At 41.2% G+C, this 13,040-nt stretch overlaps 1 protein-coding gene across 14 annotated transcripts in view; it reads left to right on the forward strand.

Moving 5' to 3' along the window:
* The window catches only part of Spice1 (spindle and centriole associated protein 1), a 65,579-nt gene that overhangs the window by 48,799 nt on the left and 3,740 nt on the right, over positions 1-13,040 (forward strand). For 11 of the 14 annotated variants that reach the window (XR_003851692.1, XM_029570350.1, XM_017801641.2 and 8 more), the window contains exons 12-15: positions 2,142-2,289; positions 3,080-3,304; positions 7,230-7,717; positions 10,554-10,737. Coding sequence is in view for 13 of the 14 variants with exons in the window: in XM_029570350.1 (XP_029426210.1) it covers positions 2,142-2,289; positions 3,080-3,304; positions 7,230-7,717; positions 10,554-10,737 (1,045 nt within the window). In the remaining variant the exon portion in view is untranslated. The remainder of the gene's footprint in view (positions 1-2,141; positions 2,290-3,079; positions 3,305-7,229; positions 7,718-10,553; positions 10,738-13,040) is intronic. The other 3 variants (XM_029570352.1, XM_008846988.3, XM_029570355.1) reach the window with 2 other exon arrangements.

A 13,040-nucleotide genomic window follows, 5' to 3' on the forward strand; every position in this document is an offset into this window, starting at 1 on the left:
TATAGGATCCTCTCATCTGTCATTGGTTCAGCTGTGCTGATGTGATTATGTATTAGTTTACCAATGGTAGGTGTTGATGAGCATTTATTATGTCAGGGGTCCTGCAGTAGAAAGTTAGACTACAAATAATATATAGGATAAGTTTGCTGCTTCTAAGATTTATACTGTGGTGTGGATGACAGGATCAGTATTTAAATAACTACCAATACCATCCTTGTTTATACCAAATCTGAGTGTTCTGACAGCTGGTTTAGTTTTGGATCAGAGGATATCTTTGAGGAACCCTCTTACAGTGACATCAGATGCTATTCACAGTTGTTTACAGTGCCTTCATATTTGGCCTGACACTTGAAACAAATTTGTGTGTGTGTGTGTGTGTGTGTGTGTGTGTGTGTGTGTGATGGCTAATCCTGGGTGTCAACTTGACTGGATCTGGGATTAACTGAAATGAGAGAGATCTTGATTGGATCATCTGTGGCTGGAAGACATACCCTATATGTGGGTGTTACCTTCTGATGGCAGCCTGTATAAAAGGCCAAGGCAGAGGAGAACGCTGGGCTTCTTGCTGCTGTAGACTGAAGACTAGTTGATCTTTTGGAATTCATCAGACCTTCAGCGTCAGATTGGGACTACCAAGACATCCAGCTTCGTAGACTGAGCGACTACAGATTCTCAGCCTCTCCAGTATGGTACAGCTATTGTTGGACTACTAGGACTATCCTGTGAGCTAAGCTGATAAATCTCTATACATATATATTCATTCTACTGGTTCTGTTTCTTTGGAGAACCCTGACTAATACAGTGTGTGAGTGAGTGAGTGAATGTGGGGTTAGGAGGATGTTGGTATCTGTTACTTTCCTTAATTGCTTTTACTTTTTGAGATAGGACCTCTCACTGAACTTGGAGTTCATTAATTCAGCAAAACTGGCTGGTCAGCAAGCAAAATCTGGCTGTTACCGCCCCCCCCCCCCCCCCCCCCCCCCCGCAACACACAAGCATGCTGGGGTTACAGGCATGTGCTATCATGCTTGACTTTCTACGCAGGTGTTTGTCATTTGAACTAAGGTCCTCTTACTTGTGTGGCAAGCACTTTACTGATTGAGCCATCTCCCTAGCCCCTAAGCAGTCTTCCTTTGTAAATTTGATATTGGTTTGACTGTTGTTGCCATCGAATTTACTAAATGCTGTGATGTCAGCCCTTATCGCTGAGACTTTATGCTGAGTATATAGAATGTCTTATTTATCTTTTTGTGGTCATGGATAATGAATATATGTTATTAGCCATGAGAGATTAGAAAAAGAATTAGTGGACAAATTGTGTTTGTGTCAGTAACTATTATATATAAAATATGTAATTTTTAAAAAAATTGGTACTATTAATTGAAAACTTTTTTAAGTTTTAAAATTTATTATTGCGTGTGTATGATGGGGCAGAGAGCACATCTGATGCACATGTGTGGAGGTCAAAGGAAAACTTTTGTGGAGCTAGTTCTCTCTTTCCAGCTATACATGGTGTGTTAATTATGTTTTCTGTTGCTGTGATAAAACATCATGACCAAGGAAGAGTTTGTTTGGCTTCTGGTTCCAGCAGGCTAAGGTGTCGGGGAGGGGGGATGTGGTAACAGAGGTGGCCGGAGAAGAAAGCTGGGCACTCACATCTTCAGGCAGGTACAGGACAGACTTGGAAGTGGACAAGCTATCTACTCTTAAAGCCCTCCCCAGTGACGTGCTTCCCCCACCTAGGCCACACCTCCTAACGATTCCATGACCCTCCCAAGACAGTGCCATACTTGGAGTCTATGGGGGACATTCCTCAGGCAAACCATTATACATGGATTCTGGGGATTGAACTTAGGTTCTCAGGCTTGTGTGGCAAACACTTTACCCCCTGAGCCATCTCATTGGCCAACCAGTTGAAAACATTTAAAAGTATATAATCCCATGTTTTTTAGTATAGTCAAAGAGTTACATACCAACACTTACCTCAATCGAGAACATTTTTATCATCCCAAGGAGAAAGCAAAATTAATTAATTAAAAAATAATGATTTCACAAACACATATGCACGCACACCTCTGTATAGCGTAATTGTTAGATAACGTCTTGATGTTCATTATGCAGTGATGTTTTCTTTTCTCTAGGCAAGACTTCAGCAGTACATGGTCACAACAGATGAGCAGCTCATATCACTCACACATGTCATTAAGAACTATCCTGTGATAAATAACTCCAGACAAGAAAGCCAGGCGTCAGATAGAGCTGCTTCCGGTAGAATTCTTGATGCTGCAGGTAGGTGGAGCCTTACTATTTCCAGACTGTCATTAAATTACTTAATGGCCTTAGAGTAGTAATAAGCAAACAAACCAGATCTGAGCCCCCAAATTATATTGAATCATTGGCTATTTGTGTGTATAGTGCAATATCACTAAGATAAGTGCCATAATTATTTATTAGATGCTTTCTCTTTGCCACTTTCCTGTTGAGTCTTCCATGTATTATTTAATTTAATCCCCATAATGGTTAGATGACATAGATATTATTATCTCCAGTTTTCAGGTGAGGAAACTGAGGCTTAGAAAGAGTAAGTAACTTAGCAACCACACAGGTAGAATGTAACTTGTTTTTGAATGAGCCTTGTATATGGAGGGTCAGTATGTTAATATTTTAATATCCTAGTTTTTTTTAACCTTATTTGTCATGACCATTAGAAGGGTTAAGAGTCCCTAGGTGGCTTTCTTTTTATAATTTTGTGTATCTCAGTGTTTTTCTTATACATGCTAAGTAAGAGCCTGCCTGTGAATTACTGGCAAAGAAAAGTGTAACCTGGGAGCTGGGGTGTTGACTCCGTGGTTAGGAGCATTTACTGTGCATGGTGAGGACCTGGGTTCAGTTCCCAGAACCCACATGGTGACTTACAATCACCTTTAACTCCAGTTCCAAGGGATCTGCCCTCTTCTGGCTTCTGCAGGTTTCTATGTGCATGTGGTACACATAAACTCAGGCAGGTACACAAGCACATCTGAAATGTGCCCATAGTTCTTGTTGTTCCTTACACGTAACATCCTTATGTCTTTTTCAGAGGGTCCCATTGTAAGCACTAATGTCTCCATGCCATTGATATTCAGAGGGGAAGAAATGGTTGAATTCCTACAGGAAGAGTTGCCTGTTAAACTGTCTCAGGTGCCAAACCCCCGAGATAGCTTGAATGTGGCCAGTAATTTCCCAGCACATATTTTTGAGCCAGCTGTGTTGTTGACACCACCCAGGCAGAAGAGTAACTCAGAATTTTCTCCTCTGCAGGATGGTGAGTGGGAGTCTTCTAAATTTACATAGAGGTTGTTTTTATGCTTTATGTATGTAATATATTGTATTCGCTATTCTTGAAACATTAAATAGAAAAAAATGCTTACTATCCACAAGCTTCCAGATGCAGGTGGAATTTTTAGGATAGTTTTCTTTGTTTTTCATAGCTATGAAAATAACAGAGTAACTTAAAGGAGGACAGATTTCTTTTCCTTCATGATTTCAGAGGTCTGGGGTCTGCTGCCTCTTGTTTCTGAACTAGGTAAAACAAGAGCATGGCAGAGGAAAACTGCAGCCTGGAGGCAGACAGGATAAAAAGGATTTGGAAAAAAGATACACTGTTCAAAGGCATGCCGTCGGTGACCAACTTGTGTATATGTGTGTGTGCATGGGCACATACATGTCATGGCACATGTGTGGATATCAGGACAGTTTGTGGTAGTGGGTTCTCTCCTTGCACCATGTCGGTCCCAGTGATCCAGTTCAGACCATCAGGCTTTGTGGCAAGTGCTTTTACCTGCTGTGCCGTCTCCCAACTCCTTTTTTGAAAAATAATCTTCAGCCCTAATTTGCATGAATTTTGATTTCTTTAAAAATTCTAATATTCAAGCTGGGTGTGGTGACACACACCTTTACTCCCAGCACTCGGGAGGCAGAAGCAGGCAGATCTCTGTGAGTCCAAGGCCAGCCTGGTCTACATAGTGAGTTCCAAGCCAGCTGCGGCCACAGGGAGACCCTGTCTCAAAAAAGACCAAAAAATAAAATGAAATAAATTAAAAAAAACAAAAACAAAACTAATATTCTCCTGTAAAGTGGTAGAAAACTGACTTTATTGTTATTGAGACAAAAAGTTGACCAGATTTCTTTACTTTGATGTGCTATCAATAAAAGGAACCAAAGAGCGTAAAGAGGTTGAAGAAAATGGCAAGTTCTTGTTGCTACAATTTTGCTTTGCTATTTATGCAGCAAGTGCAGCGTTGTCACAAGGGTGTGGAATGGAGATGTGGGCTCAGTCAAGTGCTGGCTCCTCCCTCCCTTTGCCTCTCCTCAGTCTACCTCCCTCCTCAGTGTCAGCGATTGCCCTTTCCCTTCTCATTAACTTTCTGCTCTGTTACACTTGTGTTTTCTGTATCTTTAAGGCTAAAAAAAATCATGAACAGTTTATTTTTTAGCCCTTTTTTACTGCTAATCTGCCAAACTGTACAGAAAGTTCTTACTGTGACGATCAAGGTGAATTCTCATTTCCGATCATCAGTTGCTCAGAATCATTTTGGTTTGCTGTGTGTGCTGTGACTTTGTTGTTTGGTTTGCTGTGTCTGGACTTTGAAATTTCTCATACCCTTTTGTTGACACAAGAATGGTACACCTTCCCTGGCCTTCAACCTCTCTAGCCCAACTGAACTCTCCTTGGGGCTGCTGCACAGTCGCATTCTGGGACCTGCTGTCCTGTTTTTGGGTTGGATCAGCTTTTTCTTAGATTCCATGTCTTCCATTTTGTTTTGTTTTGTTTCTTCTCAACTTACTGAAAGAGATGATCAGGAAGAAACTATACAAAGTAAACTTTGAGTTCTTGAAAATCTGAAAATGTGTTTGGAATTTTCCTTCATACTTGATTGATGGTGTGGCTAAAGAATTCTTAGCCACAATCTTTTTTTCACTACAGAATTTAGAGGTATTTTTTGTTGATTTCCAGTATTGTTCAGTTGAGCTGTCTCTCTCATGTCATATCACTGTTATTTCTCTGTATTTCATTTTATTTTTTGTATTTTGAATTTTATTTCTTTGGCTTACTTTTTCCTCTGTGGAAGATAAAGGATTCTTTTAATTTTTTAAAAAATATTTTATGTGTCGTGCAATGCTCACAGAGGACAGAAAGGCTGTCAGATACCCTGGAACTGGAATTATGGACAGTTGTTAGTTGCCATGTGGGTGCTGGGATTTGAACTCAGGTCTTCTGCAAGAACAGTCAGTGTTCTTAACTGCTGAGCCATCTCTCCAGCCCCAGCTTCATTTAATTTTTAAAGGATCCTTTTATTTTTTTTTTTAAATTGTACAAGATGTGATTCATGTCTGTTTTGTTTTCCTGCTGCACCATAGGGCACCAAGGTAGTCTAAAGATGTATGACTTTCTTCATTTTGGGAGAATTGTATATTGACTTTCAGGAGTATCTTCTCATATATATACATATATATGTATATACACACATACATACATCTGTCTATATACACACATATATATTCTGGACTGTAATATATGTATGTTTGTGTATATGTGTATATATTCTGGACTATAGTATATATATGTTTGTATATAGGTATATATGTTCTAGACTGTAATATAAATGTGTGTGTATATGTGTGTGTGTGTGTGTGTGTGTGTGTGCGTGCGTGTGTGTGTGTATTCTGGACTGTGACTGCTGCTCAATTTCATTCTTTTGCACACTTCCCATCCACTCTCTTGTTATTTGGAAAAACGTTTTTAAATATCACATTTTCTAGTGGCTCTCTTCCAGCATAATCCTGTCTACTAATCTGGTATTTTACTCTTAGACTTCATATCAGTGATAAGGGTTGAGATAATGTATGCTTAGCTTAGAATCTTCAAATCAAAGCCTCCCTTCTCAGTTCATTCCCAGTTTGGTTATTCTCTCTAAACATTTCTTGCTAAGGCTCTGGTGGCCTCCATGTTCCCAAGCCTAGTGTATACCTTTTTGCCCTTGTTTCTAGATCACGTGGTAGTCATGTCTACATTTAGCAATGTTCTTTGTTTCCTTGATTCCACATTCTTCAAATATTTTTCCCACCTTTCAGTTGCTCTGCTAACTTACCCTCTTTTACTGGATGCTAAATGCTTGAGTTTCTCTTCTTTTGCTGCTGGCCTCTTACTTCACTACTCTTTCTAGATGATCTCATTCATTCTCACTGCTTCGGTATCTTCTCTAGGCTAGTGATTTGGTATCTGCGTCCATGTGCCTCTCTACAGTTTTCAGCCATCTGCTTGGGTGGGTATATGCACAAATCACGAAGTGTCTCAAACGGTGTGTTCAGAGCTGACTTCATGACCGTTTCCCTTTCAAGTCTATGCTTCCTGGTCTCTTTGTCTCAGTAAATGGTGTCAGCTGCCACTCAAGGATGCATTTTGTTCTGTTTCCTCCTTGAGTTCAGTTTGTGACTTATAGTTCTTTTGTCAAAATATATTTCCAAATTTATTTACTTCTCTCCATCTGTTTTGCCTTAATACTTCAGTAAAAGCCATTAACACTTTTCTAGACTACAGTTGCTTTCTGGACTGCCTCTACCATTTTTGCCACCTCCAGGCATCTACAGCGTTTGCGATATGTGAACTGAATGGTGGGCAAACCTTCTAGGTGCCCATTGCTTTTCAGTTGTAAAGTCCCTGTCAGGGTCCAAAAGCCTAGAGAAATGGCTGGTGCGCACTCTTCAACCTCCTCTTCCCCACTTCTCTCCTGTGGCTATGCTGCAGCGAGACTGGACTATTTTTCTTGCTCTTTCCTATTTTGAGCCTTCGCCCTTCAAATATGTTGTTCTTTCTACCTATAAGGTCTTTTCCTCTTGTTCTGGAACATATGCCATCACTCTCAAATTTTAAATTCTTAGATAGCTCTTTCCTGGCCGTCCTTAGTACCTGTACTCTCCTTTTTCTCTCTCCGAGATTTCCAGATATGAGTTAACATAGTGTCAGAGTACATTAAAAACCAGTGTGACAATATTGATAACTGCTCTCAGGAATATAAAAATCTCTGTTCTTGATTGCACATATTCTTAATTGAAATTAATTCAGGTATTCAGAAGCCAAAACTTTCTACTGAAACATTTCCCTAACTACTGTGATAGACCAATGAGATAATAATAGTACCGATTTGTTGGAAAATAAGATGCTTATTATTGTTTTTAAATTCTCACAGCAGTATTGAGGAGAACTGTTCAAACTCGCCCTGCTCCACGAATCCCGCCCACTGTGGAAGTAATTGATAAGGAACAGAATTTGGAAAAGAAGACCTTACTCACTGATACAGACATTCAGAACTCAAGTGAAGAAAATCGTCTCTTCACGCAGAGGTGGAGAGTCTCCCACATGGGAGAAGATCTGGAGAGCAAAACTCAGACAGCATTTGTTAACCTCCCACAGCCCCCTTGCAGTTCCTTTCCTACCACTCAGCAATCAAGAAGTCCTGTGTTCTCAGAAGAGCCCCCAGTACTGGGAGATGGACAACAGCTCAAAGCAAATGAGGCATTGGCACAAAGGAAGGACATAATGGCACGGATTGCTGAGTTGACACTCCAGAATTCAGCCATCCAGGCACATCTGAATAATATTACTGGGTCAGGGGGAGAACAAGGGGATGGACTGCGGGAGCTGCACAAACAGGAAGGTGCCAGTGACATGACTGCTGTAAGTACCACCTAAGGATTGACTAAAGATGCAACAGGAATTTAAGACTGGACATCGTGGTAGACCTTTCACTGCTATGACAAAGTCCCAGTAAAGCAAAGGGATAAAAGTTTATTTTGATTCATGGTATCAGTTTCATTCCATGTTTGGAAGAACACATTGCTCTAGATCTGAGGTTAGATAGAAAATCACTGTGACAGGAACATGTGGCAGAGACCTCATGGTGACCAGGAACCAATGAGGAAGAGAAGGGGCAGGGGACAACATACATCCCTCTAAGGCATGCCCCAGCTGATCTACTTCTTCCAGCTAGTTCCCACCTTCCCATCATGCCATCACATTATGAATCATTCAGTGGCTCAATCCATTCGTTAGAGCCCTTGGGATCCAGTCATTTCCCAAAGCCTGACAGGTTGTCACCGAGCCCCCAGTACATGAGCCTCTGGCGTGTTTCGTGTTCAAAACATAACAAGCACCTAAAGGTATCCTGCATAGCTTGAGAATGTCTTCATCAGAAAATAGAGGAAAGCTATCCTAGTTTATTAGCTTATATTACACATGAAATAGAAGACAGCATGAAAAACAATGTGAATGCAGAAAATAGAAAGTAAAATATGTAGGAAAGCTAAGACAGTGAGGAATGCATGGCTCTAGAATTGAGAGCCCGCCTACATTCTAATTTAAAGTAATTTTACCCATAAAATGCCCTACAAAAGAGTTGTTGGCTCTCAACTCATGAATGATTTTTTAGGACACAAAATGCATTTTCCCATAGAAATGATATTTAAAAAGCCGCCGGGTGTGGTGGTTCAAGCCTTTAGTCTGAGCACTTGGGAGGCAGAGGCAGGTGGATCTCTGTGAGTTCAAGGCCAACCTGGTTTATATAGTGAGTTCCAGGACAGCTAGGGCTGCAGGGAGACCCTGTCTCAGAAAAGAATTACTATAAGTCAAACTTCAATGTGCATATGAAGCATAAGGGGTGCCTGAGTGCGCCAGTCTGGGGTAGGACCTGTACATTTCTAATACATTCCTCAGTGATGCTGGTGCTGCTGATCTGAGGGCCACATTTTGGGTAGTAAAGCACTTGCGTATTATATTGCAAGAACTGTCTGTTTTCTTTTGTAACTGTAGTGCCAGGACTGGCAGCTCAGTACCTGTAATCCTCAAGAGTGAGGCACGGTTGCCATGGGTTTGAGGACAACCAGAGCTGCCTTCCAGCCCTTTCTGGGCTATAGTGTGAGATCTGCCTTAAAAAATTCTAATGATTCTTAGTACCCACTCGCAAAGCCTTCCTGTCACTTCTTACTTTCTTGCTTTCCCAAGCTCTGGTAAACACTATTCTGTCCTCACCTATGAAATAAAATTTTGTAGATTCCCCACATTATGGTACTTGTCTTTCTGTTAAAAAATTTTGTAAGTAAGAGAAACTTTGTGGGCTAATCTGATAACCTAAACCTTCATTTATAGTTTGTGGGAAGAAAAGTGAATCTAAGTTCCATCAGGGAGTGTTGGTGATACACTGCCTCATGCTCATCCTGCTGATGGAGGATACTTCATTTGACCCCTTTCTTGAGCAAAGGTGACCCCTGAAAGGGATCTGGTGGGGCATACACTTTTGTGGTAGTGGGAAGGAACTGGCAGCCTCCAGGATTAGGGGACCCTGAGGTAGCTGTGCTCCTAAGAGCTGTACAAGAGTGGAGTAAGGGCTTCGGTAAGGAAAATTGGAGGGGAAGTAGGGGCCGATCTGTCCTCGCTGACTAAGGAGAATAAGGATGGTGATCATAGAGATAGTCAGAAGGGTCCGGCAGAGAGTGAGCTGGGAAGCAGCACTGGCAGTGGACAGCAGCCGTCAGTACAGATCTAGTTGTTTGCAGAGTGTTGTTCTGTGTATGTAGAGGTTTGAAGATCGTTTCAAACAAGTGACTTGTGTTTTGCAAAGGTAACAGTTAAATGTTGAGCCTGTGCCCTTTTCTGATTAGCTGTACTTTAGCCTGAAAGGGCAGGCTTATATCGCCGCCTTCATTACTACCCTCTTCTGCTTTAATTGGAAATAACAAAAATGACCTTGAGTTCTTACTGGTTTGCTTATCTTCTTTAAAAACTAGTAAGTATAAGCTACAAATCAGAAAATTCCATTAGGGATTTTTTTTTCCCCCAAAAAGGATATATTTGACTAAATGAAATTATGAATGCTACAAAAATACATTTCTCGTGGGAATTTTCAATTAAACTTACATTATATTCCTGGAGTATCTTTTGTCTCTTCTTCCCCCCACTCTTCTTTCTCTCTCTGTCCTTCCCTTTCTTCCTCCCTCCATCCTGTCCTTTCTAACCACAGATATTCTGGATTCAGGTGTCTTAAGCTACTTGTTGGCCTGGAGAGGGCGACACTGCTCAGAAAGAGTAGCAGTGTTTTCAGTCTGCACAGCCCGTTGTGTGGAGATTGCAATGCTGAAACGTGTTTCAAATGCAGATCTTCCTGTGTAGTCTGTCCAATCTCATCAGTATGTATGTGGTGGTCAGCTCACTGGGAGTCTCTCTCTCTCTCTCTCTCTCTCTCTCTCTCTCTCTCTCTCTCTCTCTCTCAGCTGAGGCAAATAGTAAAAGGTGCAAGAAAGCTTTGTCATGTTAGGCTGTGCTGACGTGGCAGTAGCAGTGGAAGAATTCTTATTTTTTCATTTACTCCTAGTTCTTAAGTTAAATGATTTATAAATTCTGTTTCCCCCATTATTCATATGTGCATACAGCATGTTCTTTGAATACTAAATTGTAGGTACTTAGAAAAATCAGAATTGTGTGTGTTTTGCAATAATTAATTTATGCCCCCCGCCCCAAGACTTTTCCGGGAGCTCCATCTCTAACACCAAGCGGCGTGGAGGAGCGGATCGCAGAGTTGAACCGGCAGAGTATGGAGGCACGCGGAAAACTTCTCCAGCTGATAGAGCAGCAGAAACTTGTTGGCTTGAATCTGTCCTCTTCACCAGTGTCACCTGTTCAGTCGCCTCTCCGAGCATGGACTGGTTGGTCACAAATCTATGACTTATAAACTAGGAATGCAGTTTTTGCTTTCTCAATTTGGAAAGTTCATATTGAGCCAAAAGAATCCCAGAGCATGCTTCATTCCAGCACTTTTAATTTTGTATCAGAAGAAACTGAATTGAGTCAGAGAATAAGCGACAGAAATAATAGTAGGAAGCTTGTCTCTTGGTTCTTTCTACTCCATAATGTCTGCAGCTGATCTTTAGGTCCTGGTTCCCAAGGTGCCCCACATCTAAGTGAGAGTCATTCCAGCATGTGATTCACATAGGATGTATGCTGCAGTAAGTTTTAAAATATAAGCATCAGGATGAAACTTCACATTTTTGCAGCATCAGATTGCGAATTATTGTTCTGCTAAAACCAAGAAAACATTTTCACTTGATTTATTTTTCTATTGTTTTTCACATTAAGAATATGAAGAACCAGAGGGGACTCTAAATTATAGGACAGAAACGGAGAACTTTGTTGTCATAGTTTAACATTCAAAGTGTATGGATCAATTGAAGTAGTTCTCAAGTTGGTTTTTAGCCAGAAATTGAATTTATGCCCTCAAGGATGGAGCTATATCAAGAGCACAGAGAGATTGATTTGGGGCCCAGCATAAGATGGCCCAGATTGTGAAGAACAGAAAAAAAGCTCTGCCTCAGTGGTGTTTCCTGAGGCATTTAAGCATTGGCGTTTAGAGGGAGTCATTTGTCCTGTGTGGCTCAAGTAAGGTAGGGTACCTTTAAGGTGCCGGTAAGGGTTTTCACCTCAGTTGGGAATTATTTTTTTAAATTAAAAACCTAGAAAACAGACTCTTGGAAGTTACTAGAAAATTAAGCGCCTTTCCTCTTTATTTATTACAGGTTTCCTTAGTTGACAGCTAACATCTCTTCTGTTCATAGTCATGAAATTTAGAGGCAAATTCTGATTAAAGTAAATAAATTGCTCAAATACCTATGAACACTGCATGTGTCTGCTATGTATGGTCTCGAAGCTTCTAGCATTCAAGCTGGGGATCGCACAATAGACAATAATCACGTGAGATAATGTCAGCTAGTTTTGAGTGTAGTGGACATAAAGCAAATCCACCTGAAGTGTAATTTGAGATTACATATGACATTGTCTGTCTCAGTAATTCTGTAAGGTTGAAAACTACTTCTATTTCTAGGGTCTTATCTTGAACTCAAAACACCCTGGCATTACAACTTTGAGTTGAAAGTAAGCTTGAGGTTATGTGATTTGTCTGAAGTGCAAAAGAAATTGTAAATTTGCATCTATGTTTTTTCATTCCAGTAGTTAGATCCCTAAGATATTTTTTTCTCTAAGTAGAAGTCTTGGTTTTATAGGAACCTCTATGGGCCTTAAAAATAATAATAAACAGTATGCCATGGAAAGAAATACCCTCTTTTGTTTTGTAGGGTAACTGAGGGATTTTTAAAAATTAACTTTGATCTTTGACAATTTCATACACACACACACACACACACACACACACACACACGCACACACACACACACGCACACACACACACACGCACACACACACACACGCACACACACACACACACACACACACACACACACACGCACACACACAGAGTGCGTAATGCGTTCTGAGTAATCTCACCCCCACCCTCCCTCTCTTATCTTCATCCCACCCCTGGTGACCCCACCTATAGATCCCTTTCCCATGTTCGTGGGTATAGAACTATCCAGTGGATGCTGGTGGGCTCCCCAGTGGGTTCACAACTAAGCGGAGTGCCTCCCCTTTCCCGAGAATCCACTATTAGCAGTGCAGCAGGAGGGTAGGGCCCATGACTGGCTGTTGACAAGGCCAGTCTTGAACAGCAGTGTAGGCAGCTGCAGCTGCTGTGAGTTCGCACTTTCAATGGCTGTCATGCTCAGATGGCATTTCACAATCTTCTCTGTTGCCCTGCTATACATTCTTTCTGCCTTCTCTTCCATGATGTTCCCTGAGCTTTGGAGGAGGTGGTACAAATGTCCTGTGTAGGGTTGACTTCGCAGCCATGCTTTAGCTTAGCACCTTGAGCAGCCAGAGTGCATTCGCCACCATTCTTTGCAATGAGAAGCTCCTCTGACTCAGGCTGAGGGTAGATGTTGTGTATGGATATAAGCACAGATGTTTAGAAGGGACACATGTCAGGTTAGCTAACCAGCAGTAGTAAGTTCCACTCATACCCCCCACCCCGCACCTGACCTCTCCAACCGTGGGGTTTTGATTCTGTTATGGTACAAAGCATGAATTCTCATGCGGCCAAAGCAAAGTATAATTATGTGAA

Source organism: Nannospalax galili, unplaced genomic scaffold (genome assembly GCF_000622305.1).
Source record: "Nannospalax galili isolate Female #2095 unplaced genomic scaffold, S.galili_v1.0 scaffold743, whole genome shotgun sequence".
Taxonomy (NCBI): domain Eukaryota; kingdom Metazoa; phylum Chordata; class Mammalia; order Rodentia; family Spalacidae; genus Nannospalax; species Nannospalax galili.